Source organism: Tasmannia lanceolata, unplaced genomic scaffold, assembly GCF_043159265.1.
Source record: "Tasmannia lanceolata isolate RefF3 unplaced genomic scaffold, GAP_Taslan_0.1 ptg000008l, whole genome shotgun sequence".
Taxonomy (NCBI): Eukaryota; Viridiplantae; Streptophyta; class Magnoliopsida; order Canellales; family Winteraceae; genus Tasmannia; species Tasmannia lanceolata.
This window is the reverse complement of record NW_027518685.1, coordinates 3,032,589-3,048,785: the sequence shown is the minus strand read 5'-3', so window position 1 is coordinate 3,048,785 and position 16,197 is coordinate 3,032,589. Positions and strand designations below refer to the sequence as shown.

The following is a 16,197-nucleotide window of genomic DNA, read 5'->3' as shown; positions in this document are numbered from 1 at the left end:
AGATTTGAATTAGCTTGGCTGGAAAATCCCCAAATGGAGGCTCTCTTAGTCCGATGGTGGTCTGAAAGCGTCTTTGAAGGTCCAGGGGACGTAGTTATAGGCAAAAAATTACGCTTCATTAAGGGGAAATTAAAAGAGTGGGATAAGGAGCAGAAAGAAGTGGACCAAGGCAGGAAGAGGATTCTTGAGGACAGATTGATGGAGATAAATACATTGGCAGAGAGTGGTTTGGCCTCGGCGGAGGATTATGAGCAACAAGGAAGATTAATTCAAGAGCATAAAGAGTTGTTGATGCTTAAAGAAATCTCTTGGCGCCAAAGATCTCGAGTCAAGTGGTTGTTGGAGGGAGATAAAAACACAGCCTTCTTCCATGCCATGGCTAGTGCTCGCAGAAGAAGGAACAGAATTGAATCCTTAGAAGTGGAGGGGGAGATTGTATCTGACAAGGAGCGAATTATTGAAGAAATTATTGAATTCTACAGATCTTTATACTCAGCTGATGGGATGTTACGCCCAATTCCTCAAGACATTTGTTTTGCTAGCTTAAGCCTGGAAGCCTCAGCCGGATTGGAAATCCCTTTCTCTGAGGTGGAAATCCGATCAGCACTATTTTCTCTGGCAAAAGATAAAGCCCCTGGACCCGATGGTTTTTGTTTGGCTTTCTTTCAAACTTGCTGGGAAACAGTAAAATCGGATATTCTTCGATTCTTCATAGAATTTTTTGAGGGAGCCATCCTTGACAAAGGGACAGGTGCAACTTTTCTCGTCCTCATTCCAAAAATTGAAGGAGCAACAAAAAGCTCGGATTTTCGCCCGATTAGCTTGGTGGGCAGCCTTTACAAAGTCCTCGCAAAGGTTCTGGCGGATCGTATCAAAGTGGTTCTTCCTTCAATTATATCGGTCTGTCAAAGTGCCTTCATAAGCAACCGGCAAATTCTTGATTGTTCTTTAACAGCCAATGAAGCCATTGACTATTATCGGAGGAAGGGGGAAGGCGGCATTCTATGCAAGCTTGACATGGAGAAGGCATATGACCGAGTGGATTGGGCAGCATTAGATTTTCTCATGGGTCGTATGGGCTTTGGGGGAAGGTGGAGAGGGTGGATCCGGAACTGCTTATCGTCCGCCTGGTTTTCTGTCCTCATCAACGGATCAGCAAAAGGATTCTTCAAATCTTCTAGAGGATTGCGGCAGGGCGATCCTCTCTCTCCTTTTCTTTTCCTGATTGTGGCCGAATCACTGTGCAGACTGCTGAAAAAAGGAAGTGAGTTGGGGCTATATCAAGGGTTCCTTATTGGCGAGAGCAAGGTGGAAGTATCGCTTCTTCAGTTTGCGGATGACACTCTTCTGTTCTGTTCTCCGGTCATATCCCAGATTCTTAACCTTAAAGCTATGCTTCGTTGTTATGAGATGGTTTCGGGTCAAAGATCTAATTTCGCAAAATCTCGGTTGTTCGCGATCAACGTTTCTGAGAACGATGCATCCTTTTTCGCCGGAATTATGGGGTGTGATTTAGATGTCTTTCCAGCAACCTATCTGGGTCTTCCTCTTGGTGTGGGTCGACCGAAACACAACCTATGGGCTCCTATTATTCAAAGGATTGAGCGACGTTTGGCCACCTGGAAGCGCCGGTTGGTTTCCAAAGGAGGTAGATTGGTGCTTATAAAGGCCGTTCTATCCAATATGCCGATATATTTTCTATCTCTTTTTCAATGTCCCGCCTCGGTTGCTAAACGCATCGAACAAATTCAGAGACGCTTCCTGTGGGGCGGATCAGGGTCTTCCAAGGGGGTCTCCCTGATTAAATGGAGTATGGTCTGCTTGCCTACTAAAAATGGAGGTTTGGGTATCAGGAGGGTTCAGAGTTTTAACCAGGCCCTTATGGGCAAGTGGCTGTGGAGATTTGGCGAAGAACAATCCTCTTTGTGGGTCCGGGTCATTGGAAGTAAGTATGGTTCAGATCATGGGCATTGGGACTCTGTTGATAATTTTAAACTCAAAGGTCTCACGGCTTGGAGGGACATCTTGAAGTTGAAGTCGTTATTTGCTCCTGGCGTCCGATTCAGAGTATATAGGGGGGATCGGATTCGGTTCTGGCAGGATCCTTGGTGTTCGGCCGATCCTCTTCAAGTGATGTTTCCTGACTTATTCATCGTTTCATCTCAGAAAGAGGTCTGGGTGTCGGAATGTTTTGTAAGGGAACATGGGAAGGTGGCTTGGTCTCTTAAGTTTCGCAGAGACTTCTTTGTTAGGGAGTTAAACTCTTACAACGCCCTCCTCTCCTTATTGGATTCTTGCTTCATCAAGTCTTCGGGCGTAGATCGTCGGATTTGGATTTGGAATCCTTCGGGGATATTTTCAGTCAAATCTTTTTATAACCATCTGATCCCTTCTTCAGTGGAGCATGTGTCCTCCTCGTTTTGGAGACAATCTTGCCCTCCGAGAGTTGCTTTCTTTGGGTGGTCGGTTAGCTGGGGCCGTATTCAAACTATGGATTTTTTGAGGAAACGAGGAATGTGGTTGGTAGATCACTGTCCTCTATGTTTATCCGCTGGGGAATCCATTGACCACCTTTTCATACACTGTAAGGTTGCTCGCCATATTTGGGGTCTTATTTTTTCTCGTTTTGGAATCAGTTGGGTCCCCTCCAACTCTATGGCTGAATTCATTCAGAGTTGGGCCTGGACTCCTTGGAAAAGGAAAGGCAGAACGCTGTGGAAGATGTGTCTCCTGGCCTCATGGTGGTTCTTGTGGAAAGAGAGGAATGCTCGTATCTTTGAAGGGAAGGCTAGATCTCCCTATTGGATTTATATTCAGTTGATAGCTGCGGTCATATCCTGGGCTCGAAGCCTTCCTCTGTTTCGTTTTGTTTCAGCTTTCGACCTCTGGGAAGGATGGTCAATCATATGCTTGGAATCGGCTACCAAAGTGAAAATCCTCCCCTCCTGGATTCCTCCTCCTCCGGGATCCCTGAAACTTAACTTTGACGGATCGTCTATCGGCAATCCAGGAATGGCAGGAGTAGGGGGGTTATGTAGAAACCACAAAGGGGAAGTCCTCTGGGTCTACTCGGGACCTATCGGAGTGGCAGACTCAAACGAGGCAGAGGTCCGAGCCATTCATAGCGGGCTTCTCTCGATGCCTCGTCTAGAGTGCGACAAAATTATCGTCGAAGGGGATTCCTTAAATGTTATTCGCTGGCTTTCGGGTAACGCTTCTCCCCCTTGGCGATTTTTGCCTCTCTTAGAGGAAATAGAGGACAGGGCTAAGGGCTCCTCAATAGTTTTTCGCCATGTCAGGAGATCAGCCAATGCGGAAGCAGACTCCCTTGCCAAGAAAGGAGTCTTTCGGGCCGCGTTTGAGTGCTTTGACTATCTACCTCCTTGAATTATTGTACTGCTATCTTTGTATTATCTTTGTTCCTTCAGGACCACCTCGGTTCTGTTTTTACATATATATATATATATATAATCTGTTGCCCTTTTCAAAAAAAAAGAAGTAACATATCAACGACCAAAAACATGTGAGATTAATGTACACAATGATAGAATTCAAGAGATTGTGAACCTCACTGGTTATAGACAATTAAACTTTCGCATAAGATATACATATTCCCTCTAAAACTGGGAACGTTGCATGACTTGGTTATTGCATGTCTATTTCTAATATATCATATGTAGTGGCAGGCAATATGGAAAGGTTTGAGAGGCCATAATGTGAAGAGGGATGCCACTCCAAAATGATCATGATATTACTTGGAAAGAAGTGTTAGGGAATTGCCAAATACCATCTGCCAGATTTAGCACGGTGTTTTGACATCCTTAAAGCCAAATATGAGAAAATGGGATAACCCATCCACATGGTGAGTGGAAAAAATATGGCTAGACAAGGTGGAATAGCTAGAAATCCCCCTTAGTGAATTTCAAAATTGTCAATTGCTGATAAGTTTCATTTGGAATGATATAAAGGCGATACCGGGGTTGAGACTGTAGCTCAACGGTCAAGGCTTTGTTCTTAGACCTAAAGGTAGGGGTTCAATCCCAGCTTACGTACCAAAAAAAAAGGCAATACCTCGCCCCATTTCGCAATGCATTTTCTAGAGTCCAATGCCCACACACCCTCAATGGGGCTTTCTTGAGCTTTCCAATAGTTGCCTCATTTGGGCTCTTGTGTGCTGGGATGAGTCCTTTTCCCATGGTGAAGGGGAATTTCTTCCCTTTAATGTATGTATGAACTATGAAGATACTTTCATTCCATAATTAGAGGACTTGGATGAGGGAACCTAAGAATCCTTAATCTAAGAAATTAGGGGTTATGGCCCTTGTGGGGACTACAAACACATCCAGTGACGTCCCCGAATTAAGTTTGGCTCTTTCTTGGCTTGCTATTAGAACAAAGTCTGGAAAGTAACATTCCAGATTGAAACAAAATACCCAATGCATCTTATATGTAACTTTTAATAAGAGCAGCCTTTCTTATACTCATCCAATGATATGGTTCAAACCAAGGTTGCCAGAGCGGGAAGAGGGAAGCGAGAAGCGAAGGCTCCTAGGATGGTGGGAAGCAGGAGGCGTAAAGAGTCGGGGGAAACGCCGGGGTGAAGCGCCGGGGAAGCGCATTCCCGTTTTGGGGAAGCGCGATTCCCGTTGTTGGGGAAGCGCGATTCCCATTTTGGAGAAGCGTGATTCCCACTTTTTGAGGAAGCGTCAAGATTCCCGATTCGGAACCGGGTTCCGGGAAACGTGAGTCCCCGATGCAGGGGAAGATTCATGCTTCCTTAGTTCAAACAACTGTTTGAAAACACGAACGCGGCGCGTAACGCGGCGCGTAACGCGGCCAAAGGAAATCCTAGTCGACTCAGCACGACACGATCGAGTATTCTATGACGCAGCTAAGTACTCGGTTGACACAATCATAATTCAGGAGAGGCAAAGGAGTTTTTATTGATTTTGTAGGGCAACACGGGGAACGTGGTGGCAAAACACGAAAAGCGGCCATCTCTTCGAGAGACAATCTCTATTTTATTCCCCCAAATAAAACATGGCCATATGAGCGGATCTGTAGAAACATCCCAGGTGTGAATCTATATTTCGATGTATCTAAATGTCTATCGAGATATATGACATATGCATGATGCAGCATGCCCATTTGTTAAGTTAATAAAAATTTCCCCTCAACTCCATGTCCGAATAAAAATAAAATGAAGTAGGGTCAGGTCCACTTACTTTTTATTTTCTTGATTTTTTATACTTCCCTGCTTTAGATTTGTATCCACTTATGATCTTTGAGAATGGTGGAGAGAAGTTTGTTTCAGTGTGGAGGCTAAACAAAAGGTGGTTCAAGTATGGGGGCCTCCTCCTCCGGGCTTCCTTAAACTGAACTTTGATGGTTCTAGTTTGGGAAATCCAGGTCCGGACGACATTGGAGGAGTCTTGAGAAATGACTTGGGGGAGGCATTATGGGCCTATGCTGGACCCATTGGGGTAGCAGATGCATCGGAAGCGGAAATTCGCGCAGTTTACCAAGGGATAAAACTAGTTGATCAACATCATTTGGCTTCCTTGGTTGTAGAAGGTGACTCCTTAAATGTGATCTGATGGTTCAAAAGATCACAAAATTGCCCCTGGAGAATCGACAGTATTTTTGATCAAATTTTTTATAGGATTGGTTCATCACCCATGCCATTTTTGCATGTGAGACGATCTGTGAATTCGGCGGCGGATGGATTAGCTGAGGGAGGGCGTATCCAAAGATTCTTTAGCATTATTTGATTCCCTCCCTCCTTGATTTGTTGTTTTTTGGAATAGTTGTTTTTCTTTATTTCCTCCTTTATTATCTGACCATCTCGGTCCTCTTTTTTTAATATATTCTTGGCTACCATTCAAAAAAAAATCAATGATAGAGCTTAAAAAATTCAACACACAGCCTTAATTGTCTAAAAAACATACCTCAAATTGAAAACTCCTAAAACGGGTTGTTGATGAAGGCTCCCATTCAGCAATCCACTCTCCATTCTGCATTTCCCCTTGTTTAATGGTTTTTATATTTAAAATTGAAGTGAGTTTGAAAACAAGAATGATTTTTGATTGAAGATAATGGGAAAGCCCCAAAAATGGGTCTCCTTGTAAGAAACGTCCCATGTGATCCTCATGAGTGTTTTGACTGAAATGGTAATGTTGCCGAATGTTTCAACCCAAATAAGCAAAAGATTCCCGAAGCATACCAAAGCGAGGGAGAAGCATTACAAAATTGCATGCTAGTTTCGTAGCGAGGTATGCCAAAATGACTAGGTTTTGGGAAATTTTAATTCCGTGTCTAAAAGTAAATTCAGTCGTCTTAAATGATGCATTGATCTTCAAACAAAACAAATACTTGGAAAATTGCAACCCAAGCATGTGTACCATGAAAATTTTAATAATGGAAAATCCCCAAATTCTAAAAGAAATGCTCATTGCAGTCGTTGGTTTAATAACTTAAAAGAAAATTAATAAAATGGAAAAATTACTGAGACCTGTCAAAGTTTTGAACTAACAGTATTTCGGCATCCCGAGAGGATCTTGGAAAAGCCTGCAGTTCTTGAAATCGTTCCGCTAAATGTTGAGGTGGAACTGATACTAAACCTGTTTTATCAGGGACAAGAATAATCTTTTCTAAGGCCACCCCATACATGAGCAGATATTTCACCAGCTCTAACTCATTATCTGTCGCAAAAAATGATGTTATCTTTAATTTCTTGAGGTATAGTGGACTTCCAGTAAATACTTTTTCTAAATCGTCCCCCGTGTAGCTCTCCTCAGAAGCCTAACAAAAGAATCACAGAACCAGTTGTAAAGGAGGATACTAAGCAGAATCACATGAAGTATAAGAGCTTTAATCACTATTGATGCTTACAACGTTGCCGAGAGTCTGGTTGATGCTAGCATTGTTGTTGAGAGTCTGGTTGATGCTTGCATCGTTGCCGAGAGTCTGGTTGATGCTTGCATCGTTGCGGCGAATCTTGTTATATATCATGTAAACCATTCGGTTCTCTAGAACCAAGGTTTCAAGATTGGGAGAAAACTCGAGCATTTTAGCTAGACCAGGAAGCTCCATCTTTCTCAACACCATTGCCAACTCCAAATACCTGAATTTATAGGGGAGGATCTCTTCAGAGAATTCACCCGTTTGTTGCTGATGCTTTGACATAAAAAACAACAACATTAGTTTGTAATTAGATTTCTATAAAGGAAGGGACAGAAGGAATTTCAGTCTCATTCATAGATTAGTCTGTAAATCAACAATAAATGCTAAGCTGTCATTGTATCAAACATGTTGAGAGAGATAACCAAGATATCTTCCATTCCATCAACGTCATTGTGTTCATCACGTATGTGCGTGTCTGCTCATTCAATCTCTTTTGTTCACCAAAATGTGGTTGTTATCTTGTAAAAAATCATTTGATTGGCGGTTGCAAATTGCAATTTCAAAATACATTATATTTTAATGTGATTTTGGCATTGGGTCCACTTTTTTCTCTTCTGTCTTGACTTGTGAGCACTGAATTTTTATCTTGACAGTGAAGCACAAATTTGTCTTAAAGATATTTATGAAATAAATGATAACTAGCATATAAGTGTTGCATCCAAAAAAATATATAGAATGCAAGTGTCAGACACTTAAAAGAATCAGTTAAAATATCCATACCTACAAATATCCATGAAGCATACATGCCATATCCAAACAAATATAGTTAACAAGACACAACAAAATGAGTGATAGATCCACCAATACATAATTGGCATTTTGAAACTTGACCATGAAGAGTTTTTGTGTGCTCTGTTTACAACCATAGCAATTTTTAAGTAACATATCAATGTGGCAAAAAAATGTGATTTTTTGTCACATCGACGTCCGCAATAATACAATTCAAGAAATTATGAACCTCGCTGATTGTAGACAATTCAGCTTCCCCATATGATGCCATTCAAAAAAAAAAAAAATCCCATGGATATACATATTTCCTCCAAAAATAGGAAGTTTGCATGAATAGGTTACTACATGTCTATTTCTAAAGTTCTTGATGTAGTGGCAGACAATTTCAAAAAGCTTTAAAGGACATGCTATGGAGAGGGATGCCACTCCTAGATGGTCATGATATTACTTGGAAAGAACTGTTGGCGAATTTTCAACATCAAATTGTAGAATTTGCTCCGTTTTTTGACATCCTTAAATCCAAATGAGAAAATGTGTTATCCCCTAACCCTTCAAATGCTGGATAAAAAACATAGGAGTCGGTGGTGGAATAGCTGGAGACATGACCGAATTTCCTTAATAATGTTAGTTTCTAATTTGTCAATTGTTTAAAAAAAAAAATCTTGGAATGATATACGACATGCAGGTGATACTGCTGCACCACTTTCCAATTCAGTTCTAGAAGCCAATACCAAAACACTGTTGGTGGGACTTTCTGTTAGTGATTTTGCATTTTCAAAATCATGTATATTACATGTTTTAGTGTTTTGGAAAATGTTTTATCAAAAGCGTTTGGGAAAAAGAAAATGTTTTCTTGGAAAAATTTGCTTTTACAAAAGGATGTAGAAGTGTAGTTGAAAAGATAGTCCCGTACCGGATGAGAGAAAAGAAAGAGAAGAGCTTATAAAGCACTACACTTTTCTATTACTTGTTTGATTGCACATTGGGTTGAACCCATGGTTGGACCCGCGGGACGGTGCAACGCACCGTTCGCACACGCGCACACGCGCGCGCGGCGTGGGCAATGGGCTATAGGGCGCATAGTGGCGTTTTTTTAGGCGCACTTTGCACTTCGCCAAATGGTTCGTAAGCCCATCAAGCCGACCGGTTGGGTTGGGCTTCGGTTCGGGCCTAACGGTTGGCCCATAACTCCAACGGTCAAAGGGTGTGATCAAATGGGTTGTGTCCCTTCCCCCAACGGTCAAGTGCCAAGGGGGTGTGATCCACACCATAGATGGTTGATCTAACGATGACTGGGTTGGAGAGAAGTTTTACTCAAACCAACAGTCACATCTAGGATCGATCAGGACCGTTCAATATCAATGGGTGCGATCTAACGGTCAGATTTCAAACATTCTGGAAAGGTGCCCTGTACAGGTGTTTTTCACACTGAAAAGACACCAGGTGGTCTATAAAATGTGCAGAATTGGGTCATTTCAGATAGAAATCGAATTGGCAATTCTGACAGACTTTACACTCTCTTCTACACTCCTACAAAAATCCCCAAGTATTTCTACATACTGTTTTTCTTTTGTTTACTGTTCTAGATACTGTTTTTCTGCAGAAACATAATCTAGAGATTTCTCTAAGGCTTGGAATTTCGGAAGGGCATTTCGGGTTTGATTCCGCTAGTGCTACGCGTCATCAAACATTAGTAGGGCTTCCCTACTAGGCTTCATTGTATCTTGGAGGCAATTCGCGGATCCCCTTTGCACACTACTAGTGGGGGCGAATCTTGTCTTAAGGAAAGTGATATCACGCCTTGAAGCAACAAGTTTCTGTTTTCTATCATCAACAGTACCCTCAACAAATTTTCCAACACTTTCTTGAGAATAGTCATCTCCAATAATTGCCTCATTTGGGCCCTCGTAGTAGTATAGGTCCTTTTTCCATTAACGAGAGAAATTTTAGCCCACTAACGCATGCTGGAAGACACTTGCATTCCATAATCACAGGATTCGGATGAGGAAAACTAAAAAATCCTTACTCCAAGAAATTAGGAGATATGGCTCCTCATGTCCTACAAAAAACACTCCGAGTCCTTCTCCCCAACTTATGCTTTGGCGCTTCCATGGCTTGCTACCAGGAACAAAGCACTCATCATTAATCAATTTTGAGGAAATTAACATTGCAGTCAGAAAAACAATGTCCTTGTATCATATGTGAAACTTCTAATAACACCAGGCGTCATCTATTCATCCAATCTGCATAATCCAAACAAGAAAGTTTTCCTTCTTCGCATTATCTAATCAATTTAAATCGGGCTGATTCTGTCTCTACTTTTTCAGTATGTAGAATATTTCCTTCTTCACTGAGAGGATGGGATGTTTGTACTTTGCGGCACATTTTATCCCCATTGTGATTAGGTTACCTTTAAATGAGAAGAAACTTAAAGATCCTCACAAGCATAGTCTCCTCGGCATCGAATATCACAAAAGGAATCATTATTGAGAATATTAACCAAGCCAGGTCTCCAGCTTCGCTTTAGCATCTTTTTGAGGGGTGCTCTGATTGAATCCTGTATTATTGCTGAAATGCCCCCAAAAAAGAGGACAGCCCAGTGCACGAGGCTCCCGCCATTGCGGGCTCTGGGGAGGGCTAGATGTACGCAGCCTTACCCCGAGAGGCTGTTTCCGTGACTCGAACCCGTGACCACCAGGTCACAATGGAGCAACCTTATCACTGCGCTAAGGCTCGCCCTCTATCGCTGAAATACCCCAAAACGTCCAATAAATCCGAATGTAAAATTCGACTAAGTGGGGGGTATTTTTGTCATCTTTAGGGCTGAGATTAGGACTCCTTGATGAGGTGTATAAATACTAATAATAAGTTTTATTTCCCCATAAAAAAAACCCTAATTTGGAGAGTGTGGAGGTTGCGGAGGATTTCGAGAGAGGAGAGCCGATTTCCAGAGGTAAGAGACTCGATTTTGATTTTGTTCTCAGTTTTCGATCTCCATACTCCATAAGAAATAAGACATTAAGATCCAAACTAGGGTTTGTGTGCTGTTTCGTTAGCCAAAGTCCGTCCAAAAAGTTTTGAAACGAAAATGGAAGTTTGGGAGCAAGAAATCACGACCCTCGAACGGATCTTGAGGATCTGGTGAAAGGATAGTTGTTTTGTTTCAGATTAGGGAAGATTCCAGTTTGTTGGAGTCGTTTACTTCCAATTACCTCCAACGAACTTTGTGTTGGGAAATTCAATCAAAGTACAGATCCGAGATGATCAAACACTAGAGTGTTGGAATGATTTTCATATGAGGAAAGAGTGAAGTTTTCAGGTAAAAGAATCACCAAAAGGAAAGATCCCACAATCGGGAAAAAAAACCCAAATCACATGTTCGGTCGACCGAACCCGATAAGAGTGGTTTTATAAAATAAAACTAGTACCTGCTGTCTGGTCGACCGAAGATCGGTTCGGTCGATCGAGCTAGTTTGTTTGACCGATTCTTGGAATTGGTTCCCGGAGTATTTTGTGGGTGTAGTTCACCCCGAAAGACTTTTTTTCTATCCTAAGATATTAACCTAGGGTTAATAATTGTTGTAGGATAAAGTTCACAGAAACTCAGAGGTCTTGCCTGTCAAAGAGACTTCGGATAATAACGAGGTGATTAGACTTGTTCTTATATTAGTTGCTCTTCGTCTAATTGATGATCTTTATGCAAGGGGATGTATGAGTTAAAGTATGTTTGGTAAAACAGTAAAGTATGTCTGTCAAAGAGACTTCGGATAGCAACGGGGTGATTAGACTTGTTCTTATTATTTATTTACAGATGTTGAACAGTAGGAAATCGTATCTCGCAGGATTTGGGAGCCAGCAGGATAGACTCTAGGACTCTTGTTTTTTATTTATTTAGAGGCAGTAGCAAACTTAAGATGTATAGGATTCTGCTTTCTATACATATATATATATATATATATATATATATATATATATATATATATGAGAGAACGGTTTCTACACACATGTGTAGATAACTTATCTACACACTAGCTTAAAATACAATGGAGGGCATATTGTTTGGGTGATCCAAACCATTCATTTGATTAGCCCTCAGATAGATAGGGTGTCCATAAAAAATCAGCTCTATAGGATCATCCCAACCCTACGATTTGTGGAGGTAAAATGAATGTGTATAAACCTTCACAAATTTGTCCATTTTTTGCCTCCACGGTTCGAAGGGTTAGGATGATCCTATGGATCTGACTTTTTGTAGACACCCTATCTATGTGAGGGCCTTTAAAATGGATGGCTTGGATCGCCCAAACAATGTGGGCCCCCACTGTATTTTAAGCTAGTGTGTAGATAACTTATCTACACATGTGTGTAGGAACCGTTTTCTCTCTCTCTCTCTCTCTCTATCTCTCTCTCTCTCTCTCTCTCTCTCTCTCTCTCTCTATATATATATATATAATATATATATGAGAAAACGGTTCCTACACATATGTGTAGATAAGTTATCTACACACTAGCTTAAAATACAGTGGGGGCCACATTATTTGGGTGATCCAAACCATTCATTTTTAAGGCCCTCACATAGATAGGGTGTCCACAAAAAATCAGATCCATAGGATCATCCTAACCATTCCAACTGTGGAGGCAAAAAATGGACTAATTTGTAAAGGTTTAAAGACATCCATTTTACCTCCACAAATGAGCCTCGTTTTGAGTTTTTATACGGTGTAAGCCCTTATGAGATTTTATATGGGGGTAAGGGCTTACAACAGTACGGTAAGGGTACCGCCCTTGATATTTGATCCAACAGCAACTCACTTTTTGAGGAGCTGCTGTTGGATCAGATATCAAGGATGATACTTCCACCGTACAAAGGCCTTATTGTCCTAAGCCCTTACATCATATAATTTTCAGCCCTTATATAAGCTTATTTTTTTTTAAAGTACTGTACGGACCACAGTATAGGATGATCCAAACTTGGGGTGCAAGTTTGGCCCTATCAGCCCTGACCTGCCCCTAAGCCCAAACATAGTTAGGGCTGGATTTTCCAACCCTGAGGGCGGGTCAGGGTTCATTTTTTTAGACCCTGTCTCAGGTTGGGTCGGATTCTGGGTTAATGCCTCGGGTACCGTGACCCGGCCCGACCCTAAGTTTTCTATTATAGAATTGAATCAACTGTGCATGTTTCTTTTGCTAATGTTTTCTATTATCTTGGATTGATGTTTCTTTAGATTATTATTATTAATTGTCTATGTTGCCCGTGATGTTGTTGAATTCATATTGTTTTATTTTGTTCCCTTTCTCTGTTTATTGATCATTTTGTTCTATATGATAAGTGGTTGCTTTATTTTTGGCACTCTTAACAGGTATTGCACTAGGGTCAATTAGGGCCGGGCCAGGGCTAGCATTGAGCCCTGTAGAGCGAGCAATGGGTTGAGGTTTTTCGGCCCTGACTCAGGGTCAGGGCTGGTCAGGGCAGAGATAATGGGATCCAGGGTTGGGCTAGGGTTTTGAAAAACCTGACTCAACCCGACCCTGTTGCTGCCCTAATCCAAACCGTCCATGTAATGGGCCACAGCATAAATAGGTTGTGCCCAAAAATCATTTCTATAGGATGATCCCAACACTCCGATCTATAGAGGAACTGCATATTATAGAACTTCTATAGATCGGAGGGCCAGGATCATCCTATGGAAATGGTTTTTGGGCCACAACCTATTTACATTGTGGCCCATCACATGGACGATTTGGATCATGCTATAGCGTGGTCCGTATAGTACTTTTTGGGAAATAAAGGACTATAAGGGCTTACACCATATAAAATCTCGTTTTTGGGTGATTAAACTAGTAGTAAAAGCCCAATGTTCATCTCTTTTCAGTTTTTAATCTCAGCCATTAATAGAAAAGTGAATGAGCTGATTTGGAGAAACACATTTAGTCCGGAGGGAGGTGAAATGCTTTCCTTTAGAAGTTATGGGGAACAACTTTTATGAGAAATTATGTGATGCCAGATCGGGCATGACCTTGAAAAAAGCGCCACCCTTGATATTTGATCCAAGAGCAGCCCCTTTAAAAGACGAAATTTGGCAAAATCCGAAATTTAGGCTTTCTGAGAACTTGAATTTTTTTTTAAATATAGAATTATTCCGAAATTTTGGTAATTTTGGCCAAATTTTGGTAAATAATCAAATAATATTTTTGTCATTACTGGATTTCGGCTGAAATGCAACTACCGAAATTTAAACAGAAACTGAAATTTAAAACCATGGTTTCAACAGTATTTTCCCATCTTGAGCTTTGTTCCATATCAGTTTGCAGGTTGTGGATTGCAAGGGGAGGGGTAAAAGAGCACGTTCAATTATGTTTCTAAAAACTTCCAGCAGACAGTTGGGGATGTTTCATTCCTTGATTTCAAAATTAATGAGAGCTAACAGGGACAATGGGAGAGGAACCTCATCAGGGAGAGGCTCCTTCAGCCAATTGCCATACTAAAACGCTTATATTTGCCTTTTTTTTATATTGATACACGAGGATGACCATACAAGCACGGAAACAAGGCGTCCGCACCGTCTTTAGTTTAGCTTGTCTGGTTCTTCGTTGGCCAATCGCCTGCTATGCTGAATCGTAGGCTTAATATGCTCAACAAGGTCCCTTGTTTCCTCAATGATATCCATTAGCTGCTATGTGCCCTTTGCTTTGTTGCTGGCCCAAGCTAGTAAGTTTCCTGAGTCACCTATAATAAGGGAACCCAAACCATGCTCCGTGAACTATTTCAACACCATAGGGGGGACACTCTTGCCTTCGCTTCATTGACATCACAGACCCCATCAGGACTTGAAAAGGATAGAATTGCAAAGCCAACTGAATTCCGAAACAAGCTTCCAATGTCCACCCGCACCGGGTTTCCCTTTGTGCTTCCATCAAAGTTTAACTTAATCAAACCAACGGGTTGTGGTGCCCACTTTGGTAGTATTTTAGCTTCTTTTCTTTTTTCCATCACTATCATCGACTCCCTGGTGCTATATATTTGAGAATCATTTCCATTCCTACACCAATGAATACAATCTGCTTTGATGTCAAACTCAACTTTTCCACAGTTGGGAGAGGAATTGATTTTTAGATCCAACCATGGCATCTAAATGGCCACATGCGAAATCAATACACTGAAGGAAAAGACTTACGAGCTATTCATCTTTGCACGTCAGTTGATCAACTATTCCACAATGGAAAATGGGATACTGAAAATCTCCTAGGCCACACAACAATCAACAGCGTCCTTGACAAAACTCTTTCAATCCCAGTAGCCTCAAACGAAATTATTTGGAAGCCTATATCTGATGGAAGATTCACTCTGGAGAGCCCTTGGAATTGTCTTCGGACAAAGAAGCCAAAGATTCAATGGGCTTCCTCCATCTGGTTTAGAGGCCATATCCCAAGCAGAGCTTCATTCTTGGCAAGCTCTTCATCAAAAACTCTCCATCCGAGACAAACTCCTGGGTCTGGGCTCCTGAGACTCACTGTCTGTTGTTTTGTGGCGTTTCTCCCACAGAAGAAAGGCACTCGAATCCTTATTAAAAGAAGAGGAAGGGATTAGAACCTCTCACCCTGGAAAAAAACCAGCTTGCAATGCCCATAAGGACAGCCTTCACTGCTTCTATCTATCACATCTGGACAGAGAGAAATAACAGAGTCCATAACAAGAAATTCAGACATAAACAGGAGATCCTCAAGGATATTTTATCCATCGTAAGAGCTAGATGCATTTTCCTTCAGACTTGATGGTCAATCTAGCCAGTGGAACAAGACTTTTGCCGAAATCTTCAACATTCCATGCATCACAAGTCAGAAAGCTCCCAGATACTGCTCATGGATCCCTCCAAAAGTGGCTTTGCAATGCATCCTTAGCCGATGATAACGCAACGATAGGAGGCCTCATCCGAGACTCCAAAGGTACCATCATGGCTGCTTTCTCTCTCCCAATCCAAACAGACCAATTTCAAGAGCTGGAACTTGAAGCTATTCATCACGCCATCATCCTTGTAACTGATCTAAATGTCCAGCACCTTTGGATCGAATCAGATTCCCTTCTGGCTGTTAACATTATAAAAGGTATCATTGCTTGTCCCTGGAAGAAGAAACCGCTCCTTGCCGATATCGTCAAGATCCTCATGAACTTCTCATGGTTCATCTCTCACATATGGCGAGAAGCTAATCGAGCTGCTGATTTCCTCTCAAAAACCGACTGTCCTGGCAAGGGTTCAGCCATCTTTGGCAATCACTTTCCGATCACCCTTATTGACATTGTAAAGGAGGACCTTGAAGGCAACCTTTACTCCCGGATGTATAATTTCTCTTTATTTTCTGTGTTGTTCTCTGGTCAGGGTCTTGCCTAACCCCAGTTACCAAAAATAAAAAATAAAAATAAATAAAATAAGAACTTTTCCAGAGTCTTTAAATATATTACTTGGAAAATTGCAACCCAAGCATGCATGCCATAAAAAAATTAATAAT

The 16,197-nt window shown here is 41.5% G+C and overlaps 1 protein-coding gene across 1 annotated transcript; it reads left to right on the top strand.

Moving 5' to 3' along the window:
• Window positions 1-15,443: 15,443 nt before the first annotated feature.
• LOC143882436 (uncharacterized) lies at window positions 15,444-16,079 on the top strand. Its single transcript, XM_077385927.1, has one exon. The coding sequence runs from the start codon at window positions 15,444-15,446 to the stop codon at window positions 16,077-16,079; it is 636 nt and encodes a 211-aa protein (XP_077242042.1).
• Window positions 16,080-16,197: the final 118 nt, after the last annotated feature.

Excerpts from the sequence above, each read along its gene's own strand:
- LOC143882436 (XM_077385927.1), top strand. The coding sequence starts at position 15,444 with ATGCATTTTCCTTCAGACTTGATGGTCAATCTAGCCAGTGGAACAAGA.